Here is a 25,869-nt window from a genome sequence, read left to right as displayed (position 1 = left end):
TCCATTGCCTTGTTGGGCCAGTCCAACCCTGTACCCCAATATCCCAGTTTGGGTGCCAGTGTGTATGTGCCACCAAGATGGCTGCTGGGAACAGGTGGGGACCAATGCTGTTAAGCAGCTCTGTACTTCAGGACATGCTATGGGAGCACAGATAAGTTGGGGGAAATGTCAGTGAAGTGGTTAAAGAGGGGCACTGCTGCTAAAACTAAAATTTTGCCTGGGAGGCTTTAATTTTCCTTTAAATAAAAATGAATATATTCACTCAAAATGTTATTATTGCCCCATTCATTAAGCTAAAACTAGCATAACAATGCAAATGTGAGGTAAAAACTTTTTTATATAAAACATATCAATTCAACTTTTTGTTTAATCAGTGTTTTACTTGCTTATAAAATGTCAATGAGGCTTTTTGCCCCCCCCCCCCCCCCCCGGGGCTCACTTATCACCTTTATTAAACAGTCCCCCTAGTTATATAGGTTTTGAGCAAACAGCAGGCTTCTCAGTTAGGATACACCAACTGCCACTATGTAGCAAATAAAAAACATCCTATAAGTGGGAGGAGGTAGGATAGCCTAGTTGTAGGGAGACCGCCCTGTGACGACAGGGTTGCAGGTTCAATTCCCTCCTCCGGGGTCCGCCTCGTGACTGCCCTGGGCACGGTCAATTAACCTCCCAACGTGAAGATATCAGCCTTTAGAAATGGGCTGGTGGAGCGATGTCCAGATTTTTTTTCAGTGGCTGCATTTACATTTTCCACAAATCCTCTCTTTGCATTTTCAAGGGAATTGTGCTGTCTATGGCAGCTGAAAGCAACTGTCACAGGAAAAATCCGTTTCTTATCACTGGCAATAAGAAGCCAATTGATAGGTGAGCTGAGCTGCAGCACAGGGACAATGTGCAAGTTCATTTTAGGGTTATTTTTGGGAATTTGATTAGGATATATGGAAATAATCATAGAACAGAATCTACACTGGGGAGCTGATAGGAAAGTAATGGAGATATTCCCTGAGCTGTATAATAGTGCTCAGATGGTATGTAATACAGGAGATATCCTGTGAGCGCTATCTGTTATCCCCTGCTGGTATATGGTACAGGAGATTCACCCTACTTCTATGCATTATCAGTAACTCTTCAGCCAGAATATAGTTCAGCAGGGGGTACGCTAACCATTTAGCTGTTTTGTCTAGACAACTGCCCCAGTATTGAGTACGTTGCAGGCTACACTGATTCCCAAGCAGCCACGGCTCATGTATCTAAATGGATTACTAATGAACTCTGAGCAGCGAATTGCCTTTGCATCTTTATACAAAATGAATGTTAAAGTGGTCAGGTTCCATTTGGCAAAACACTGTCCAGTCAGGGGTCGCAACACAAACTGGGCAAATGTTAACATACATTTATTCCCATTCATTCCTAATAGTGCAGGGCAGCCCTGGGTATTGCAGGGTTAAACTGAGAGCAAATTAAACACTTTGGGGGGAATTTACAAAAGTGGTGATATTCCGACAAAATAAAAGTGGAGATAGATTTGTCGCATTTTCCACCTAATTCACAAACATCTATCTCCATTTTGTGAATTTGTCTTTTAAACAGACAGTTTTCAGATTTTGTCATTTTCCTGACATTTTTTTTTATGAATTTGCTTTTAGCTCTTAGTAAATCTGTCGGTGCCATCAAACCCAGTCCAACAGCTACATGAGCCTTGGGATAAGGATTTTACCAGCAGGATTTTGCATTTCATATGCAATTTGTCATTTCACTTTGGGGCATTTCCTGAGGGGTAATTTTAGTTTGCCCAGGGAAACTATACATCATTTTTTCAGGACAAGCCGGGCTTTCTAATGTTTTCTATATTTCTGTGTAATTCCACTTCTGTAACAAGATTTAAGGGTCTAAATACCTTCTTCTCTAGCCCCTACTCATTACTGGTCAGCAGCAATCCGGCCTATTCACTAACATGCCTGGTGATAAGGGGCCCAACAGGACTAGGGCCCACTGGGTTTTTATCCATTGCCTTGTTGGGCCAGTCCAACCCTGTACCCCAATATCCCAGTTTGGGTGCCAGTGTGTATGTGCCACCAAGATGGCTGCTGGGAACAGGTGGGGACCAATGCTGTTAAGCAGCTCTGTACTTCAGGACATGCTATGGGGGCACAGATAAGTTGGGGGAAATGTCAGTGAAGTGGTTAAAGAAGGGCACTGCTGCTAAAACTAAAAATTTGCCTGGGAGGCTTTACTTTTTCTTTTAATAAAAATGTTTACAATATATTCACACAAAATGTTATTGTCTCATTGATTAAGCTAAAACTAGTATAACAATGCAAATGTGAGGTAAAAACTTTTTATATATAAGATATAAATTAAACTTTTTTTAATCAGTGTTTTACTTGTTTATAAAATGTTAATGAGGCTTTTTGCACCTATTGTTCTAGGGTGAGACAGAAACTTGTCCCCTAACAATAGGCTGCTAATCCCCATTAATATGTTAATGATCCCCTAATGGGGCCCCTACCTTAGGTGAAATGGAGACTGGGTGAAACCAAACAAAACAGAAGAGCTTAGAACTGGTCTGACAGAGTTACACTGAGCTTTACTCCATTTTGAAAATGTCGGGAAAAAATGTTGTTAAAACGTCGTATAAATGTTGTTTAAACGACAAATTCACAAAAGTGTCTGTAAACTGTCTTTCTTTCACCAAAAACAGAAAAGTGGCGGTTGAGTCGGAATTTAGGCGGATTTCTCTTTGTGAATCTGGAGAAAGTGTTTTCCACCAGTTTTTCCACCACTTTTACTCCAAAAAAGGGCTACCTCCGCTTTTGTGAATTCCCCCCTGTGTGCACGGAGCCTTAAGCTCAGTTGCAGTGCCTGGCCAAAGGGTAACGCCACCCAAGGCAAGGCTCCACGCATTCATCCTCCCCCCTCTGTTGGCCTCCACTTTGTCAAACCCAATGCTCATCCAAAACGAATCCACTCCCTTTCCCCTACACAAGATGCTGGTAGGAAATCCATTTACTCCTCCTCCCCTTATTTGCCTGTTTGAGTTGCAGAAGGCCCTCAATAAGAGGTAGAAGCGGAAGATGTATGTGCCCAGCACCCCCACCCAACTGCTGTACTCTAGGCACATGTACCTCTTCTCCCTACCCCTAGTTTGACCTTGCTCAGTGCATGCACTGTTTGAATCATGGCAAAAAAGCATGTCATGCAGGCACATTTATTCACCTCCATTTTAGGGCAAAAATAGATGGAAATCTTTATCACCTGTGGGAAATCTCTTTTTGGGGCAACAAAAAATACCAGAAAATACCTTCCTGATCCATTACACTCTCCTAATGTGAAACGCTACATATGGCAATTTCTTTTAATCATACCAAAATGCTTTGTTTTGTGTGATTACTTTGGATACCTGCACGTAAAGTTTTATATGTCACCATGCTAATAAATCAGGAAAAGAGGGTGTCCTTGTCAGAGAGATTTTGCATGAGCTACAAAGTGCCCTATCTTGTATAAAAAAAAATTAAGGAATAAATAAAGTGGTATGGGAGGTATGGGATCTATTACCAAAAACAACAAGGTTTTCTCAATAAGGGTTTTAAATCCGTTTGAGAGCACTCCCACCCTTAAACCACTTTTCCCAAACCATGTGCCCATATTATCAGAGCAGTGGCAAGGCCACTGAACACTAAAAAATATACAAATTGAATTAAAAAGTAGCTTTTGGCAGAGAGCCCAGAAAGTTAAACAAGCTTCACCTGCACTGAGATACAATCGTAACTAATAAGATAAACAGGTCTCTTGGGGGAACTGAGACTTGCAGCTTAAAGGGCAATTTCACCTTTTTCATCAAAACTGTAATAACACATAAAACAAGACTCCGAAACCCCCAGAAATGAGTTTCAAACTTTAAATAACCTGCCAAATTTAGTCAAATTGGAGTGGTAATTATGGAGTGTGGTTGCAAAAATGGGCGTGGTCAAAAAATTCCATTTTCAAATTTTTGGGAGGTATGAAGTGGTTCTGATGATAGGGCTGTCACCTTTCTTCTATGGTCAATTAGGGGGGTAATGAAACAAAGGGGAACGGAAATAGGGGAGGGATGTCTGCACATTTGTTATCTATATCAGGGATCCCCAACCTTTTTGACCCGTGAGCCACATTCAAATGTAAAAAGAGTTAGGGAGCAACACAAGCATGCAAACACGTTAACATTCTGGCAGCAAATATCGCATACATAATAAATGTTCTAGAATATTATTTTTAAGAGGATAGAAGATAAACCTGCTAAGGTAGGTACAGTAGGCACAGTGTAAAATGCAGCAACAGGACAGATTAACCCACTCAGGTAAGTCACTAAACTGTCAAATGCAGGAAGAGGACAGAAGATTAACCCACTCCGGTAAGTGATGAAAAACTAAAGTGCAGCAAAAGGACAGATTAACCCACTCAGGTAAGTGACAAAAACTAGAATGCAGCAAGAGGACAGAAGATGAACCCACTCTGGTTTTACTAATCCACGAATCCGAATGGGAAAAAATCGGATTGGAAACAAACATTTTGCGACTTTTTCGTATTTTTTGTGATTTTTTTCCTCACCGTCGCGACTTTTTCGTAGCCGTTACGACTTGCGCAAATTGTCGCGACTTTTTCGTAGCCGTTACGACTTGCGCGAATTGTCGCAACTTTTTCGTATTGAGCGCTAGTAAACGGCGGGCAAACCTTTCCGATTTTTTCGTGATGGCTACGAAAAAGTTGCGACAATTCGCAAGTCGTAACGGCTACGAAAAAGTTGCGACAATTTACGAAAAAGTCGCGACGGCGACGAAAAAACGCATTCGGACGCTTTTGATCCGTTCGTCGATTAGTAAATCGGCCCCTAAGACATGTTTTACCTTTATATCTTGTTCCAGAGCAATTTTCTTACTGCCATTAAGGCCTATTGCACATTTGGTGTTTTCACCATCATGGTGAAATGAAAAGCAATGACAGGCAGGGAAGGTTTCTCCCAGAGAGCATCTCTGGGGTTTAAACACCATATTGGAAAGTGCCACATGTGGGGGTTGTTTGCCTTCCTCTTTCATTTTTAAGAAATAAATGTTACCTTTTAAATATAACAGCTTTTGAGTGTTTTTGAATAGTTTTTAAATTTGCCTTTCTCTTCTGCCTCTTTTGTGCTTTCAAGTAGTGGCCACAAACACCAGGAGCCTATTCATCTTCAAGTAGCTCATTCAAACCACTGTTATGGTTAAACTGCACCAAACTGGAAAACTGCTGAACAAAGTGCTAAATAACTGAAAAACCACAGAAAATAAAAAATGAAGGGCAATTGCAAAATGGTCCTTTAGACTGATTTGGCAGCTTATCTGCCCGTGTATGGGCACCAACAGGCCTCCCCAACCAACATCTGGCCCTTTTTTTTCTTTTTTCCATGCATTAGCTTGTTGCCTGCTGTTTGAATTTGATCATTTGGCCCTGTAGGTTGGCATATAGGGAGAAGATCTGCTCGCCTGGTGACCTTGCCAAACGAGTGGATCTTACAGTGTATGCCAACCTTAAATTAGAATTAAACCCCTCTGTATGTCATAACAATTTCAGATGGACAGCATTAAACAATGTAATCTCACCCCTGCTGAACTTTAAATAAATCTGCCATAATCTTCATTCACCCTCTGACTCTAAAGAAGAGGGAATGCAATACAGCAGAGCAGACCTGTATTGCTGTATAGCTAGTTTCAACACTGCTGCTGAAATTTATCCCCAATACCCAAAAGTGATATCACGCACTCTTCCGGAAGTGACATAATGCACAAATTTATCAAATGACATCACCAAATGCTTACTGGACATGCACACTGATGACATCAGGGGTCGAGATGTGTCGTATAGGGGCAGGGTTGTGACATCACGGGTTGAGATGCGCCGTATAGGGGCAGGGCTGTGACATCATGGGTTAAGATGTGCCATATAGGGGCAGGGCTGTGACATCATGGGTTAAGATGTGCCATATAGGGGCAGGGCTGTGACATCATGGGTTAAGATGTGCCATATAGGGGCAGGGCTGTGACATCAGAGGTGTGTTATGGTCACATTTTTTTGTTGCGCCAAAACCAAAATAGATGATTGGTAACTGAAAAGCCCACAGAAAAACATACCAAAAAGGTTAAAAATGGGTTAGGTTGCAGCCACAGTGTGACTCTATGGCAAGCATACCTTGTAAAACTTTAACCAACTTTAACCAGGTTTCTCACTTTGATGGATTAAGAGTGCTACTTTATCAACAGCAGACGTCCCCCACTTACACGCTTAGTTAATCTACCTTATAATTATCAAACATTTATTGTTTATATCTTCCCATCCCTATAAGAACCAAAGCTTAAACCTTAGTCAAAGTATTCTTTGAACGCGAGCCTACACTGCACATAGCCGAAACCACTGCTTACAGGCTTTATTGCTAAAATTCCTCTACACACCAGACTACGTCCCACCCTCTTCCAAAAAAAGCACACAAACAGCTCGGGAAGTATATTTATGACGCTATTTCCTATTTTACTTCTACGCTGCCAATCACTGCACGGTTTTAGAAGCTCTTGACATTCCTGCCCTTTGTTTCCAGGTGTGATGACGCGCCCTGAAGGCGTGCGTTGATTGGCTTAAAAAATAAGGTTATCCGGAAAGCGCTGCCGCTTCTCCTTCCTTTCTACGAGCCGGCGCCATCATGGTGAGTTCGTAGTGAGTGAGCTCTCCGTGAGAACTGGCTGTTATTAGAAGCCGTACTGGGTTTTGAGGTCCTTATTTAGGCGAGCAGGTCTAATATTCAGCTTCCGTGTTGATTATTAGTGGAGGGAATAAATGTGCGGCCTGTGTATCATGAAGAACTGAAGCCACATGGAGCCGGGTGTGCTCGCTCGCACAGGCCCAGTCATTCAGCTCTAATGTGTCCATGTCACGTTGTAGTGCACTTTCCTATACCGTGGCAGTGCAGCGATTGTACAGCTTTTAGCGTCCCACGGCGCAATCGGGGCCTTTCAGCTGGGAGCTTGCTTGCAAACTTGGCGTTACGAGTCCTGGTAGCGCTAGTTATTCGGGGCGCAAGTCATGGCGTTGATTGCAGACATTTACACGATAAAGGACAGACTACATGGTTAGCGTTTATACGTGGAGCTCGGTGTCTAGGCTGTGGGTGAATGCGTTGGCGACAGGTCTGGGTGACAGCGTTGTGCCTGCGTGTGTGCGAGACATGTGCAAAACTAGCGCTAACTCGCCTGCGCAATGTGCACTCATACTCTAAAACTTCTCTCTACCTGGAGTTTTTGTATTGCTAATCATACATCAGTGCACTGTTCTCTTCTACCATACCTGCTTCTAAGCTGCCTCCAGGCCTGTGCTCCATATCTCCTTTATATATAGAGCAGTCATTAGAAAGAGTGCAACTTCCCTGTCATGCTGGTGCTATCTTTTCATAGATGTGTCTACCAATAATAATTACTTCTCTCTGTGGGATCATTTAGCTTCTACTAGCCCAATATGATTGACTGTCTGCTTTCTATGCTCATGCAATTATTTTTGATATGTTTAATATTATAAACAAATTGTATGTGTCAGTGATATTACAAAGCATTTACAAGCCAATCTTGTTTGTTATTCTAAGTGTTTCTTTTTTGATATTATATTACAGGTATTCAAGCGTTACGTCCAGATTGGCCGCGTAGCCTATGTCTCCTTTGGACCACATGCTGGCAAACTAGTGGCAATTGTTGATGTCATTGACCAAAACAGGGTAAATAAAATAAATTTGATCAGTTAGACTTTGTTTTGTAAATTTTAATGAGTTTTTAGTTTGTGAACTAGCTTTCCAGAATTACATGAGGTACTTAAATTTCAAGTTAATTTTAGTAATTTATTTTATTATATAATTACAAAATAGTTGCAGTTTTATTTCATGAAAAATAATTTTTTTATTTTTACAGGCCCTTGTAGATGGTCCTTGTACTGGAGTAAGACGTCAGGCTATGCCTTTTAAGTGTATGCAGCTGACCGATTTTGTAATAAAGGTCCCACACAGGTATGTTTTGTCATAAATATTACTGTAGGCTTAGCACACTAAAAGATTGTTGAAAGGGACTTTTCATGCATGCCAAGACGCTCTGGAAGATTAGGCAGTTTTAACATTACTGCCCATTTAACTGTACATATCCACCGTCTTTTCCTCCTCCTATGTCACTTCTACAAGCTTAAAAGTGGTAAAGAACAGGGTAGAGTCAAAGGAGTATCTTTTACAGGGGTTGCCAGTCATGGTATACATGATTTGGAAACGGTTTGGAATGTTATGAGGGTTGGGGGATAAAATACTGTAGATGGGGGAATGCACTATTCCCTATGTGGGGAACACTATCAATATGTTTAATGTGTACTGAGGCTATATTCCTTTAGTTTCTCCAGCAGGAGGTGATGTAGTATGGTATACAGTGCTGTAGCTGGTGCTTGTCCTGCTTGTGTTAGGACGAAGTCAATTTCAAACATACATAAATTGCTTCAAATAGAGAAATCTCTTCAACTACCATTTTCCAAGTGATGCTTATTTACCTGGCTACCATAAGTAATGGGGCATATGTACATGTATATTTTTCCTTTAGCTATTAAGGCAGGCTTTTAAACTGTTTAAAAATGTTTTTAGAGGTGCAGGAAACATTTCCTTCTTACAGAAAGTGTTTGAGCTTTTTTTTTTTTTTTACCCCAAAGACTTTGCAGGCTGTATAGCGTTTAAGAGAGATGTTATCTTGAACTTTTAATTTTAAAATGTTTTTTTTTTTTTTTTATTGGTTAAATGAATAGTCTTGCTGCATAACCACCACACTGATACTTATCTATTTATTTCATTATAGTGCCCGTCAAAAGTATGTTCGACGTGCCTGGGAGAAAGCAAATGTTAATGAGAAATGGACTGCATCCAACTGGGCAAAGAAAATTGATGCAAGACAAAGGGTAATATATACCAATCCTTTTCCATCTTTTGTGAAATATATTGATAGTCTTATGGTCTAAGTTGGATCATATGGGGGGGGGGCCTTAACTTTTAGCATGTTATAGAATGGCCTATTAGTTGGCCTTCATTATCATTTTTAGTTCTTAGTTCTTCTGACTTTCAACCCCTTAACTTTTAGCATGTTATAGAATGGCCTATTAGTTGGCCTTCATTATCATTTTTAGTTCTTAGTTCTTCTGACTTTCAACCCCTATCAGCCAAAAAACTAATGTTCAATTTTATTGTCATTACTTACTGACATTACTGACTTTTTAATGAACAGGTGAACAAAAAGATTAAATCATTTAAAAAAAAAAAAAGTAAAAAATGACTGTTGCTTGCAAATTCAGAATAGCACTCTCTACATCATACTTGGTAAATTCAAAGGTGAAGAACTTAATTCCCGTGCTGTTAAATTTCACTGCATTTGGGTTGGGGCACTGTGTTAGTCCACCTTAATTAAGACAGACTACAATTTCCTACAGTATTCCATATATTAAGTGTTAGAGCATGTTGGAATCTGTAGTGCAGCAAAAACAAGGCTGTTTTCTTAAAGTGTATTATAATTTCCCTAGCTCCCAAACTGGTGGCATAATAACTATAAGGGGAGAAGTCTGCCTTCTCTGTAGACTGGCTGCCTATTGAGGAGCACCTCAACAGCCCCCATTGCTGCCCCCCTCCTGTTTGCACAATATCAGCTAGACATTGGTGATAACGGCAAATATTTAAGTAGCACAATGATTCTTATTGGATGATTCACTTGCATCTGTAATTTCATTTGTATGTTGGTTCTGGGCATTAGGTAAAGTGAATGGTAGATATTTTTGAGGTAATGGCATGTGTACCTGGTGTATTTCTGTCTCTCTGTTGGCATGAATGAAAGCCATCTGTGACAGGCAGGTTTTGGTGCAAAATTGCACAAATTTGCATTTTTTGCTTGGAAGTACCCTGTTACCTCTGAACGTTACATTTGCAATAGGCTTTAGGGAAATGTTTTACGTCATGCTGCTAAAATAAAGCATATTCCTTTTGTTTTCCCCCACATCAGAAGGGATTCTTGTTGTCTTCAAAGGGTAATTGGCTTCTTAAGCCATGTCTTTTGTGGAACATAAAATGATCAAAATGCCAAAAATTGTAAATAATTTACTTAAAAAAATATAAAAATACAGGTTTAGGACCTGTTATCCAGAATGCTTGGGACCTGGGGTTTTCCGGATAAGGGATCTTTCTGTAATTTGGATCTCCATAACTTAAATCTGCTAAAAATAATTTAAATATTGAAAAAAACCAATAGTCTTGTTTTGTCTCCAATAAGGATTATATAATTATATATTCACAAAGTACTGTTTCATTAGAGAAAAGGGAAATCATTTTTAAAAATTAGAATTATTTGCTTATAATTGAGTCTATGGGAGATGACCTTTCCATAATTCGTAACTTTCTGGATAAGGGATCCCCCTACCTGTATTTCTACAGTGTATCACACCAATTGACACATTAGTCAGTTGACTGTTGCCACTGTCGCTGTTCTATCTGTAGGTGGACATTTCCCTTGAAGCTTTGTCATTTTTATTGTGCAAGAAAGATGCTTATTAAAGGTAAATGTTGTAATACAAAATTGTCTTAATTTTTAGAAAGCAAAGATGACAGACTTTGACCGCTACAAAGTTATGAAGGCAAAGAAGATGGTAAGGCAAACTTAATACATTGTTAAATTTAATGCCTAAATGCATGTATTTTATAAGTTGACCATTTCTTAGTGTTCCTATCTTTGAACTCTCTCCAGAATGCAGTTTATAATGCCAGGTGATGATTGGGGTCACTGACCACTGTTACTGCGTACTCCATCTTCCATACTGACTTCCAAACCACTGCTGGCAAAAAAAAAACTGTTGCAAATCTTATCATTTTCTGTAACATACTAAACTTTTAAGGAAAACCACACCTAAGTTTCCCCCTCAATATAACACTGAAACACAGCAGATTATTTAACACTGGTATATTAGTAAGAAAAACAAACCCCTGTACTGCTCTTGCCAGGGATTTCAGTGTATATCAAAACCATTTGCAGTGGCTTAGATGCTGACGGCTGGGGATCTGCAGTTTCTTAGATTTCTGGCACTTTGATTTGCGGGGAAAACAGCAAACACCGTTGTTGCTTTCATGTAAATCGGGCTATGCGAGAAACTGCAAATCCATTATGAGGGTAATGGCAGGCAAGATTTATCAATAAATTGTGCTGTGCTCAAGATATTTTGTGTGAAAACGTATAATTTTGTACTACACACACCAGTTTGCACATGGCATTAAAAAGTAGGTAGAGGGAACGTTGCTCACAGTCATCGCATCTCCTGAAAAGGTGTGAGCACATTGAAGGCAATTGCCAAGGTATTTTCAAAAGGTTTGTTGTCCCCAGTGGTGGACAAATCTCATCTGCCATTAGCCTACAGAGGCCAGCCAACATTTAAGAGTAGTACGTAAATGTGTTTAAACAATGCAGAGTTTTTAATACTAGTATATTAGTGTTATTTTTGAAAGGCCGACCTGTGAGTTTTTAGATCTCCTTTTAACTTGTTTGTGCATTTTATAGTTCCCATTATATAATATATGGATCTTTTAATTGTATTATGGGAAAACCCCTATTAAACCTTCTTAATACTAATTAAACATATCACCCCAATACATTTGCTTTGGTGTGAGCGTGTATTTATTCTGGTTTAGTTAGCTTGTCTCACAATGTAATGTCTTATTGCAGATGAATGGTAAATCGGCTAAGAATTATATTAAAAGTTTCCTATAGCAAATGGCAAGGCTGTTAAGTACTGCAGTATTGAATGTCATCTGTGAGTTTAATGCTTAAAGAATAAATATCATTAGCAGGGAGGGAAGAGTGAAAAGCTAATTATGGCATGGCAAACAGCCGTATTAAATGTGTAGTTTTGTAAAATTTGGTTAACAGAGTTGGTGGTTGACACTTGGGGGCACATTTACTAACCCACGAACGGGCCGAATGCGTCCGATTGCGTTTTTTTCGTAATGATCGGTAATTTTGCGATTTTTTTCGGCGTCTTTACGATTTTTGCGTAAAAATGCGAGTTTTTCGGCGTCATTACGAAAGTTGCGCAAAGTCACGATTTTTTCGTAGCGTTAAAACTTGCGCGAAACGCCGCGCCTTTTAAGTTTTAACGCTACGAAAAAATCGCGACTTTGCGCAACTTTCGTAAAGACGCCGAAAAAACCGCAAAAAATACGAAAAAGTCGCAAAATGTTAGTTTCCAATCGGAATTTTTCAAATTCGAAATCGTGTCTTAGTAAATCAGCCCCTTGGTGTACTATTCTGGCCATGTTACAACTTATTAACAAAGCTGTGTTCCACTTTAAAAAAAAAAATTGGCTGCATACCACAAGCATTGAATTTTGAATCCAGCTCCAGCCAAGCTGATTTGGTTAAAATGGACAATTAGGCCAACAATATGACACTATGTATAGGCCTTTGTTGCGGTTGCAAAAGTTAGCCGAACTTTATTTTCTGTGGTTAGTTGTAAGTATATGCTTTGATTTCAAAGTAAAACAAGAGGCTACCTATGTCCATGAGCTACTCATAATCACATCACTGTAGTGAGAATTTTTAGGATAAATATTTATATTACAGTACAGGTGTACAACTGCTTCCTGGTTGCTTCTCCCCAAATGTTAATTTTATCAGCTTTATTAAACTAAAGAGACCATGGGGCATTATTTACTCAAATTTAGCCTCATTTTAGTACAAAGATAGCCCTGGAGTCTAACGAGAGTAGCACTGAAGTACAGGTATAGGACCCATTATCCAGAATGCTCGGGACCAAGGGTATTCCGGATAAGGGGTTTTTCCGTAATTTGGATCTCCATACATTAAATCTATTAAAAAATCAATAAAACATTAATTAAACCCAATAGGATTGTTTTGCATCCAATAAGGATTGTTTATATCTTAGTTGGGATCAAGTACAAGGCACTGTTTTATTACTACAGAGAAAAAGGAAATCAGTTTTAAAATTCTGAATTATTTGATTAAAATGGAGTCTATGGGAGACGGGCTTTCCGTAATTCGGAGCTTTCTGGATAATGGGTTTCCGGATAAGGGATCCCATACCTGTACTAAGAGTAAAGCTATTCTTTTGCTATTAGATGTTAATAGAAAATCACCTGCTCATCTAACAAACCTTATTGTAGTTATACAGCTACCTTCTTCCCAGGCCTCATGCTTTTTATATGGTCACAGAATTGTTTTCTATTATCCTTTGATCCTTTTTCACAGTAGGGGGCATTACTCCTTTTTCCTGAGAACTTGAAACTGCTCTTGGCATTCTTCAAATTAAAATTAAGCTCCCTATGCAGAATAATCTCACTTATCTTTTTAGCCCTGTTATGGTCAGTTATTTTAGTAATCCTGTATAGTTGCAGAGAGGATCATATGCTGTGTTTTTTGTTTTTTTTGTTTTTTTTTTTAAATCTATACCTTTTTATTTGAAGCTTATTCTGGAAAATAATTGAAACATTTCTGTTTTCTGCAGAGAAACAAGATCATCAGACATGAAATGAAAAAACTCCAAAAAGAGGCTGTCAAGAAAGCATAAACAGTTCTCTGAATTTGGAAAGCCAATCAAATAAACTGTTTATAGACATTGTTTGTATTGTGTTTCTTTTGTTGTATTTGCACCTCGTTCAGTCATTGTGCAATGATGACTTAGTGGTTTCTTTTTGGTATCTCTGCATGTTGCTAGTGCTCCTAATGTAGTTAAATGCAGTTTCACACATTACTAGCATCTGACATCCACATAAATCGGCAGATACAATGCATTTTTTTTATGCCTGAGTATTCCCAGGCTGCAGAATATTCACCATCCTACAATCACATATAATATACCACTAGGAGTAAAGCAAACTGTATAAAATCAACCAGATTACACATTCCTGGACTGCTCCTGATGCACAACTACAAATATTCATTTCTGAATAGTTTTAGTACAATATATATGTCAGTATATGCAGTCACTTGGAAACATATTTTTGGTTAATTAAAAATGAACAACTCTGCAGGTAGGCGGTCAACTAGGCTGGAGGCCATTGAAACAGCTTTGCTCCAAACAATGAAACCCACATCTTTATTGTGCAGGTAGGAAATCTGATATCCTGAAAGCTTTTTTACGAACAGACAAATGTTAAGTGTTGGCATAGAATGATAATTTGTTACTGCATCACTTACTAAAAGACCACTACATGTTTTGTGTGTTAACTTCGCGTTGGTGAAATTTCTCTGGTATACGTTGCATTTTTTTCACCATGTGAAATTTGTTCACTGAGTTTTTGTCAATTTTCTAATTCCAATTTTGCCAAGAGAATGTCACCACCTCCGTGCTAATATCCCATAAACGTAATTTCTTCATGGTAATTTCCCTGCTAGTTTTATAGGCAAGAATATGCTGACAATTTTTAGTTGAGGAAAAATTCAAACATTGGTAAATGTGCACCATAGAGTCCATTGTAAGCAAATTTTTTTTTTTTTTTTTTCTTTTAGCAATCTGAATTGACTGCATAACTCCATATTGATGGCTTTATTTATTTTACTTGGTATAGTCACTCAAATTACAAAAACCCAAGGCCCAAAGCATTCTGGATAAAATATCTTTCGCCATTTCACAAAGAAAGCAGATACAAAAGTGTCATCTACTTCTAAAAGTTGGCAACACAGGCAAATTTTCTTCCCATTAATACTCCTAAGGCAAATGAACATTTTCAAATATGCCGGTTCTGACATTTCTGAAAATCTCCTCAAAGCTTCTATTTTACAGCATTTTATTTGCCATATATCAGTAGTTACCAAGATAAAACACCCTAAACATGTCAGGGTTGCATGGATTTACTAAAATATGTGGCATGTAGTCATCGGAAAATGTAAACAGCAATTGTGATTAACATTACTGTTACTGCAAAATTAACACATTTTCTGCATTTTATGTGAGGTGAAACCTTAAAGAAAGCATATATTTATCAAAAGCTACCTGCAGGGGGACAGACTGACTGACCAAATTTAAATTTATATAGCTGGGGTTTTCTGTTTCAGTAATTACATGTGTGTTGGGGACAGGTATTCATTTGTCATCCTACCCAGAAGCGCCTCTGAGCACACACAGGGTTACTTTCCTGGCAGAATCTTAGAACAGTGCTGTCCAACTTCTGTGGTACCGAGGGCCGGAATTTTTCCGACCTACGTGGTGGAGGGCCGATAATGGAAGCCAGTTTTGACCACCCCCCTTTTTTTGAAACTGCACCCACTTGAAACCACACCCGTGTTATCACATGACCATAACCATATTAATGGTTGTAGTACAGCAAAAACCTTCCATACTCTGCCTGCCCTACCCTGCCTGTGTGTGCCATACTCTGCCTTCCCTACCCTGCCTGTGTGTGCCATACTCTGCCTTCCCTACCCTGCCTGTGTGTACCATACTCTGCCTGCCCTGCCCTATGCTGCCTGTGTGTCATACTCTGCCTGCCCTACCCTGTCTGTGTGTGTATGGCACACACAGGCAGCATACAGTGACAATACTGGCACTGCTCCTACAGTCTGCACAATAACTATACATTAAAAAACTTTTTAATTGCAGTACCACCTCAGTATATGTTCTTTTTGTAGTGTGCAGGGATTATTTATGGATTTCTACTGCTCCAACAGTCTGAGGTTTGAACAGGGGAACAATGTGGGTGATTACAGTCTGAGCCTGAGGTGTGAACAATGCAGGGGTGAATAATAGAGGGATTAAAAGGTGTGAACAACACAGGGGATTACATTTTTAAACAATACAGGGGGATTACAGCCTGAATCTGAGGTGAGAACAATGCAGGGGGGGCAGTTAATCACAGTACTGATACCATTTAAATCTTACACAAGAGTAAGCCATCAAAGCAGCCAGACAGGTGGGGGGCCACACAGAGGGGGGTCGCGGGCCGCCAGTTGGACAGCACTGCCTTAGAAGAACTGATGGATAAGGTGAGGGAGGCAGCACAGTTACATGGTGATTCCTAGCTGTGGCATTAGCTAGAAACGCAGACCTCAGTCCCTAGGCAGTGTGTCTGGACTGAGATTTCCACCAACAGCGGCAGGATGTCCCACTCACCCAGTGTCAACTCTCCAACCCACTATACACCAACATATGATTTGGGAAGGACAAGAGGGTAATACTTGTCCTTCAAGGGAAAGCTCTAAATTTGTAAATGTATTAAAATTAATTTTAAAGAAGCTGCCCTCAACTTCTTATCCTCGTCTAGATGCTAATTCACCTTGTGTTGCTACCCTTGATGTAGGTATAGCTGCCCTTATGGCAAAATCACCTACCTGTTCACTCTGAATTCTTTCATTTATTAGGCTGCAAATGAATTAACTATTACTTTGTAGACATATGCCTGCCCACATGTCAATCTTGTGCTATTATTTTTAATTGTTTAGCAGTTTCTTGGAGTCGGTTGTTGGTATTCTATTCTACACTACCTAGACTTTTTCACCTGAGTGTTTGCATTTGCTTCAGTTGTTTATGTAAGTGATAGAATCTTTTGGCATTCCTATAGCAAAAGATATAATGGAGGGCCCCTAGGATGTGATTGCCTTTCTTGACATTGAAATAGATTCATGGAGTTGTTTACTGATGCTGCAGGCAGCATGGGCATGGAAGCTTACTTTCATGGGCAATGGTGCCCTAAACAGTGGCCCTCTTCATGGAAAGATATTGACCCAATACGCAATTTGACTTGTCTAGAGTTATTTCAAATACTGGTTGTTTCACATATTAGAGGTGACTCCCTTGCTAACTAGCAAGTTATGTTCTGGTGTGACAATTCCAGTGTAGTGCAAGTCATTAATAAACAGACCTCATCTTCCCCTCAAGTATTTAATCTGTTAAGGGCATTAGTTCTCAATGTCTCTGTTTAAACATCTGGTTTAAAGCTTGATATGTGCTGGGAGTACAAAACAATATTGCTGATGCTCTTTCCCGTTTCCAGTATGGAGAATCCAAATGTCTGGCTCCTTCAGCCAATATGGAAGGAAAGAAGGTCCCTGCTGACTTGTGGAGCCTCATTTTTGAAAAGTTATTGCCAATGGTTGGTGACTTCATTGCCCCTTCTACAAAGTTTTACAGCATGGTCAAAACTGTTTTCATTGCCCCATCCAATATCCATCCAATATCCAAAGTTTTACAACAAGGTTTGACAGGACCAGTTGGCAGGATCATGGCAGCAGGATGGTGGCAACATTTAGTTTCATTCTATCCTTTAAAGAAAATGGTAATTCGGGATCTATAGCAGAAAAATACCTTTCTGCTCTATCTTTGCTTTTTCAGCTTATGGGCTGGACTGACTAACTAAAGATTTTGTCATAAGAGAATGGTAAAGGGTTGGAAGATGAGGTCAAATAAACCTGATGCTAGACACCCAGCTTCCTACAACTTGTAAAATAACATCTACACATCCTTACATTTACAGGGATGAATATGAGACAGCACTTTTTAAAGTGGCTTTTGTCCTTGCTTTTTGTACAGCATTTCAATTTGGCAAATTAATATCCCCATCAAATGTCATAATGATCTGTAAAAATTATGATAATGTTTTCAAAAGCTGAAAGGGAAAGTTAGTATTCCCTACAGGTGTTGACTCATTCCCATTTGCTTTATTATGCCCTCCAAACCCTGGCCCTTTACTAATAAATTTAGTTGGCTTCCCCTGGTCTAGGTATCAGTTCCAAGCTACTTTTTGCTGAGCTTTTGCTGAGCTTTAATGACATTGGGCTTTGACCTTTTATCATACAGTATGCACACGTTTCGTATAGGAGCAGTAACAGAGACTAGCCATTGGTTATTTTAATTCCAACAGTTATTCCGCATAGAGGGATATGGATAAACTTGGTGAGATAAGCTGGGGTGGATTCAGCAGCCTAAGGGTTTAATCTTTCCACAGGAGACTACTGGTGATTGGGGACTTTCGTGCCAGTGGCATCTGCAGCTATTGGCATAATGTTGTATACACTTAGGGGCTGATTTATCAAAGTCCGAATTTCAGATGTTTTTAAATACGATTGGCAAAAATTTGTATTATTAATGATAATTTCTGATTTGTATCGTGGTCGTGTGAAAATATTGTGGTACGATCCGAAATTTTCGTATCCGAATGATCGTAAACGGCGTGAAAACCTTTCTGACTTTGAACCTTCAGTGCATGAATTTGGAAGCCTCCCACAGGACTCAATGGCACTCTGCAGCTCCAACCTGGCCAAAGAAAAGTTACGATACCGAAGCTTGAATGAATAACGAAACTTTCGTAGTCGAATTTACGATTTTGTATACGAAGTTGATGCAAAGCATGAGAAAGTCGCGTAAGTTAACAAAAATATCGTAGAAAATACACAAAGTTCTATAAATTAAAAAAAATACGATTTTTTTGTAATTGTACCCAATCGTACTTTTATAAATTACCCTTATTGTTAAGGCCATTTGGGCCTCTCTTTATTAGGGCCCCAGTATGCAACATTTTTTAACTTGTAATGTTCCAGTTTAGCCAATATTTATAAATAACAGGTCTGTTGCTTATTCTGTGCTTGTTTGTTTGTTGTTGTATAAACACGTGTTGTTTTTATCTTCATCAGGGAAACAAAGAAGGAATAAATACACAACAGTCAACACATTTTAGCATTAAGGTGTTGCCTTACTTTAATGATTATTTCATTGTATCAGTTTGAGCTGGTTGAGTTCACTTATTCAAATGTAATTACCAGTTCAGCAATAGTATTATTTGCACCCTATGTGCAAGAGATATCTCCAGCTTTGTATATCTTTGTCAGAAATTCTTTCAGTTATATAACCAGCAATAGAAGACGCATTACATTTTTTAAAGTCAGGTAACTTCAGACCTTTTTTTTTTTCAGACCCCTAAATTTAGGAAATTTCAGCATGGATTGAAAATTATTTTTGAATATAAATCTTGTTCTAATTTGTTCTAATTATGACAGTAGGTTCATATAATATAATCAGCAGGTTTCAATAAGTGAGGAAGGTTTAAAAGTGGATATGATATTTTGGGAACTATCATCATATTAAAACAGCCATTCTACCAAATAAATTGATTGGCCTGTTTATCTTACTTATTACATAATGTGTCTATAGATTTAATTATAGGACAGAAACTCAGAGAATAAAGCCTCAATAAATCAGAAGATAGTGTTATTCCTGAATATTTAATACTCCCTGTGGCTGATTTATTTTTATGTCCCAATAGCAGCTTCTTAGAAATAGCACAGGTATGGGACCTGTTAGCTAAAATGTTTGGGACCTGGGGTTTTCCGGATAAGGGATCTTTCCATAATTTGAATCTATATCTTAAGTATATTAAATATTAAAGATTTAAAATTTAAATATGAATTAAAACAAAAAGGATTGTTTTGCCTCCAGAAAGGATTAATTATATCTTAGTTGATATCAAGTGCAAGGTACTGTATTATTATTACGGAGAAAAAGGATATCATGGAGTCTATGGCTTTCCAATAATTCAGATATTTCTGGATATTGGTGTCAGAAGTCTAGTGATTTTACACCACACACTCCCTACCAACAGGTTTCTGGATATTTACCTGTATAAAAAAAAATCCCTGTTATGTTAAGATTAACAACATATCCTGAATTAAGTATTTAAAAGACAGAAAATATAACTAGACCACCGATTTGAATTTTGCACAATAAGTAACGATTCATCAGTAAAAGACAATGTTTTTAGAGTTTTAACAATCATTTTTACTATTGAATTTTAAAAAATAAGGGAGTCCTGTCTTGTACCTCTGAGAAGACAGAAATAGAAAAATATAGAGCAGAGTATATTTGCCATAATAAGAAAATAAAATACCCATAAAAATCAATTGTAACAACAATCAAACAAATAATCCCAGAATATTTTGTAAAAAGCTTTTTTAGCATCTCAAATGATTAAAGTAGATAGTATTCTATGTTTTTTTTAAACATTGGTTGTGTTCTGCTGTGCAGACAGGTTAGGCAAAAATATGGGAGGGTAATGAAAAAAATGTAAAAAAAAAAATACACCCACACAAAGCAGGAGACTAATACACCCACACAAAGCAGGAGACTAATTGGGAAGAGAATAATTATGGGTTAACAGTGATCCCCAACCAGTGGTTCATGAGCATCCTATTGTTTATCACCCCCTTTAAAGTTGATCTGGCTTGGAGGCAAATTGTGGAAGCACAGAGACACCCAGTCCACATGGGACTACCAAATAGCCAATAACAGTCATTATTTGGTATCCCCAAAGAACTTTTTTTTATGCCTGTGTGGTTCACGAGTGAAAATGGTTGGGGGATCCCTGGTTAAAGAGTGACCATACACTTTATCTGCATTATCTGACCTAAAATGTTGGTATTATACTACACACTTGGCCAAATAATATTGTTCTTTAACAGATACAAGTGGAAATGTGCCAGTGCTCTGGCTCCTTTCACCCCAATAGAAAGTGTATTTATTGCAGTTTGGACTGCAACAAAATTTCAGTATGTTCTGTATAACGCTAAGATCCACTTGCCTACGGGTGGGCGATATCTGGCTAATTTGGTTTAAATTAGAACGGCGCGTATGGGCGTATGTCGGTTCAGGGAGCCAGCCACAAGCTGACGCGGTGCCCGATCAGACGAAAAATCACACCTGCCTGATCGAGATCTGCCTGATTTCAGGCCAGATGTTAGTCGGGCAGGCCCGTCATTAGTGCCCATACACTGGCCGATAAGCTGCCGAATTGGACTAAGGGACCGATATCGGCAGCTAGAATTGGTCCGTGTATGGCCACCTTTAGGCACCAAACATGTCCAGAGTATAGAACCTTCTTCAACATGCTTGTCAGGCACATATACATATATATTTATACACACACATATTTATAATTTATATACATTCCTAAGACTGCAGTGGTTTCTGCATTAAAGGGTTGAGATAGAATCCATAGCAGTTACTCTTTGTACCTGTTTTGAACACTGATTGATTTATATTAAAGGTATTGGTTCTTACTGTAAAAATAGGTAAATATTCACTCACATCATATAGACATTTGCTCATGTCTTAAAAAAAAAAAAAGCACCATATATTTTTCTCTGTTCCAGAACCTAAAAACAGATCTTGGAAGTAATCTGTAAAGCTAATTACATTAATAAGCTGTAACTGATTCATGACTTGTTGAAACATTTCCATTGTTCCTAAGGAAAAAAAAATAGGTCATGAGTCTGCATGTGATGCATCATTTCAATATTTTTATTATGGCTTTAACCCTTTGCAATGTTTAATTAGAAGGTGTTTAAGTTAGAAGGTGTTTTTCAGAAACTCCTTATTGTTGCTAGTGTGATTAGTATCTAACTATGTTATGTTTGGAAACTTTCTGGTACAGGTGCTAGCTTGAAATGCCAGTTTTTATTGTCCTTGTGTCTTTGAGCCTGTGATCATTTAACTTCCCTACAATCTATTTGTGGTTTTGCAGTTGTGACTGTGTTGGGATGGCTGGTCGCATGTGTTTTCTGTATGCTGGAGCAGAGTCTGGCAATAACAACTTCCCCTCCAGGCTGGGGGTAGGGTAACTGGGGCTCTCCTTTTATTTAGGGACTGGGTGGGGATGTACATTATTACCTACAGTTTCTGTACCATGCAGCCTTTGTGCAACTCTGCAATGGGGTAGTGTTATACAAGTCCTTAGGTTAAAAGCACATAAGACATATTCATGCCACCTTTGAAAAAAAATGTTATTTCTAGCAAGAAAATGCTTATGTTTTCTCACAATGTAATAGAGAGAAGTAATAAGAAATTATATTCAAGTTCCATTATTGGCAAACAACAGACAGAAGATACAGAGAAAACATGCAGGCTTCACAGTGGGGAATACTCTGGGTCACAGTGTCACCACTGCAGTGCATTGTGAGACATACAAGTCACTGCTGCTAGATATCCTGAGTAACAAGATGGTAAAAGAACACAAACTATTAAATAATTTGAACTCAGGATAAAATTACATTAAATGCATTATGAAAATGCCTCACAGGCCCTTACTCATAACATTAAACGATATGTACAATGCAAACATGGTACCTGTGACTCATCCACCAGACTGTAGTTTACTCCACTGCACAGTTTATGGTATGTAATTAAAGGTCTACCTGGAAAAGATATTTTGCCACAAGAAAAATAAAAACACCACAATTAAGGTATTTTAAATGCTTTAAAAAGTAATGATCTAGGTCAGTGCTGTCCAACGGGCCGTATGCGGCCTGCGACCCCCCTCTGTGTGGCCCCCCACCTGTCTGGCTGCTTTGATGGCTTACTCTTGTGTAAGCTTTAAATGGTATCAGTACTGTGATTAACTGCCCCCCCTGCATGGTTCTCACCTCAGATTCAGGCTGTAATTAGGCTGTATTGTTTAAATATGTAATCCTCTGTGTTGTTCACACCTTTTAATCTCTGCATTGTTCACCCCCTGCAGTGTTCACACCTCAGGCTCAGGCTGTAATCACCCATATTGTTCCCCTGTTCACACCTCAGGAGCAGTAGAAACCCACAAATAATCCCTGCACTCTACAAAAAGAACATATACTGAGGTGGTACTACAATTAAAAAGTTTTTTAATATATAGTTATTGTGCAGACTGTAGGAGCAGTGCCAGCATTGTGTCACTGTAGGCTGCCTGTGTGTGCCATACACACACAGGCAGGGTAGGGCAAGCAGAGTATGGCACACACAGGCAGCATAGGGCAGGCAGAGTATGGCACACACAGGCCAAGTATGGCACAAACCAACCAAGAATGGCAAACACAGTGAAAGTATGGCACACGCAGGCAGGGAAGGGAAGGCAGAGTATGGCACACAGGCAGGGTAGGGAAGGCAGAGTATGGCACACGCAGGCAGGGTAGGGAAGGCAGAGTATGGCACACACAGGCAGGGTAGGGAAGGCAGAGTATGGCACACACAGGCAGGGTAGGGCAGGCAGAGTATGGCAGGTTTTTGCTGTACTACAACTATTAATATGGGTATGGTCATGTGATAACATGGGTGTGGTTTCAAGTGGGTGCGATTTCAAAAAGGGGAGTGGTCAAAACTGGCTTCCATTATCGGCCCTCCACCACGTAGGTTGGAAAAATTCCGGCCCTCGGTACAACAGAAGTTGGACAGCACTGATCTAGGTCTTTAAAGTTGTCACAGGAGCTCACCATGTTGGATTCCATTAGAAGTGTCTGCGCCAGGCAGCACTCACAACATTACCGCCAATCTCATGAGGAATGATAGTATAGAGGCTGGCCACATCCATGGACACTACTATGGAATATTTATCATTTGATTGCTAACATCTTTTTTTCTTATTTTTCCTTTGTTTACACTTGTTACTATGGTCACTATGGCTCCTGTGGCCCACCGTGGCACCATTTCTGAGGGGGAAGGGGTACTGTGTGTTGGGTTACAGTTTGTTGGTTTTCCCCTGAGGAGAGCACTGTTGGTGCTTGAAACACTGGGTTTTTTTTTTTTAAAAATAATTTTTGCTCCAATTCCCTGTGAATGTGGTACCCTGTCTCTCTCTCTTCTCTCTTTATCTATACATATATATCTCTGTGAATTTAGGCAGAGAGAATTCTAAGCATTCTACCTGCTGTGATATGAAAATATGAATTTTCTCTCATCTGTACTATTATGTGTGGGCCGGTATACAGAAAACACAGGGAAAATTACTAAAGTTTCCAAGTACTGGATGAATGTATTGAACCTGGACTTCTATGAATACCAGGGTTGCGGCATAAGGATGCACCTCTCCTCCCAAATAACATCTTCTATTATTGTGTTATGTACAGTGCAATGCATCCTCATGATTTATACTCTCAACAGTCCCCCCAGTTACACACCTATGGAAGCTGTGAGCTTTGCCAATAGATTTCCTACGAACCTGCCATTACCTTAGCACCTATATCCAGGATTAGGGGCACATTTACTAACCCACGAACGGGCCGAATGCGTCCGATTGCGTTTTTTTCGTAATGATCGGTATTTTGCGATTTTTTCAGTAATTATCGCGACTTTTTCGTTACCAATACGATTTGCGTGAAAAAATGCGAGTTTTTCGTAGCCATTCCGAAAGTTGCGCAAAATCTGGCGATTTTTTCGTAGCGTTAAAACTTGCGCGAAAAGTCGCGATTTTTTGGTAGAGTTAAAACTTGCGCGAAACGTCGCGCCTTTTAAGTTTTAATGCTACGAAAAAGGCGCGACTTTTCACGCAAGTTTTAACGCTACGAAAAAATCGCAACTTTTGGAAATGGCTACGAAAAACTCGCGTTTTTTCACGCAAGTCGTAATGGCTACAAAAAACTCACGTTTTTTCGCGCAAATCGTATTGGTAACTAAAAAGTCGCGATAATTTCCGAAAAGTCGTAAAGGCGGCGAAAAAATCGCAAAAAATACGAAAAAGTCGCAAAATGTTCGTTTTCCAATCAGAATTTTTCCAATTCGGATTCGAATTCGTGTCTTAGTAAATCAGCCCCTTAGTCTAGAAAAACAGGTTGCTTTTGGTTAATGATTTTGCCCACCCCTGGAATTTTTTTTTTAAGTTGGCAGAGGGCAGTAATTATAGAGAATTTGCAATGCCTGAGAAATAAATGATATGCTGTGGGTTTAATTTGGGATACAATACATTTTTATATAATGGTAATAGTAGTTCACATCATGATCATCTTTTGTTTCTCATTAAAGGAACCCAAAAATTTTTGACTACATCCCAGTCTTAGATGGTCAGGGGTCTGTGCATTGGTAAATGGTATACTCTTATCCCTACAGCATTATTACGGTGCCTAAGGGGGTAACATCTATATTCCCCCACCCCTCTTGTGATCGATACTTGAGCACCTAAGTTTTTCCCACCCCAGCTGGACTGTATGCAGACAGGCCTGCGTATGGTACTTGTTAGTGCTGTCAAGATGTGTTTTCTACATCCAGCTATTTGGTAAAAGACATGTAGTCATCTAAACAACTATGTATACACAGCTTCTTCTTAGATTGCAAGCTCTCACGAGCAGGGACCTCCCCCTTTTGTCTCCTAACAATATCCAGTTGTAACTGTGAATCGATTCTGTAGAAATATTTTTCTGTACATGTAAGCATGTGGTCTTGTATTTGTATGCCTTTACTCTGTAAAGTGCTGCATGAAACAATGGTGCTATATAAATAATAAGAAGAATTGTTATGTATATTCTCCACTTAAAATGGCACGGTCACATTCCTGCTGTCACATGTGAGGCTTGTATCAAACCTACTATATATAATGAAAGTTAGGAAAACAATGCAAAAAGAATAGCATGCATTTCCTAGTTTTCAATAAATTAATGACTATTTCTTATAACTGAATGCAAACACAAGAAAATAAAGGTTTTGCAGCCTTTTAATGGGCAAACAAATACAATGTGTGCAATACAGGGAAAGTGAACAGGAAAAGGAATAACACCCTACAGCCATATAGGCCTTAAGGTGTATGTGGGGTGTGAGATGGGAATGACATGAGATCTGTTTGGGTGCAAACAAAGGAAAAGCTTTGGGGTAATGCAGAGTTTACTTGGTTTAACCCTCTCCCTGACAATGTTGTAGAATGCATATCACTGCCAAAGAAATAGCAGAGTGCCAGTGGGTCAGGTTCTACGATTTGGAGCTATATTAAAATCAATCAGTGCGCTGTCCTGGAGTGTTCCCTATGGCTGCCAGGGAAAGGGTTAATCAAGTAAAAGATAGATTGGCCTTTTTATAAAGAAATGAAGT

General features: G+C 39.1%; 1 protein-coding gene across 1 annotated transcript; it reads left to right on the top strand.

Annotated features, from left to right (window-relative positions):
• Positions 1–6,702: 6,702 nt before the first annotated feature.
• Positions 6,703–13,685, top strand: rpl14 (ribosomal protein L14). The gene is made up of 6 exons (NM_001016534.1): positions 6,703–6,712; positions 7,670–7,771; positions 7,962–8,056; positions 8,877–8,976; positions 10,651–10,704; positions 13,570–13,685. The coding sequence occupies exons 1-6, from the start codon at positions 6,710–6,712 to the stop codon at positions 13,630–13,632; spliced, it is 417 nt and encodes a 138-aa protein (NP_001016534.1). The 5' UTR covers positions 6,703–6,709; the 3' UTR covers positions 13,633–13,685.
• Positions 13,686–25,869: the final 12,184 nt, after the last annotated feature.

This window comes from Xenopus tropicalis, chromosome 6, assembly GCF_000004195.4.
Source record: "Xenopus tropicalis strain Nigerian chromosome 6, UCB_Xtro_10.0, whole genome shotgun sequence".
In the NCBI taxonomy this organism is placed as follows: Eukaryota; Metazoa; Chordata; class Amphibia; order Anura; family Pipidae; genus Xenopus; species Xenopus tropicalis.
Note: the sequence above shows the minus strand (reverse complement) of the source record. Positions and strands in the feature narration are given on the sequence as shown.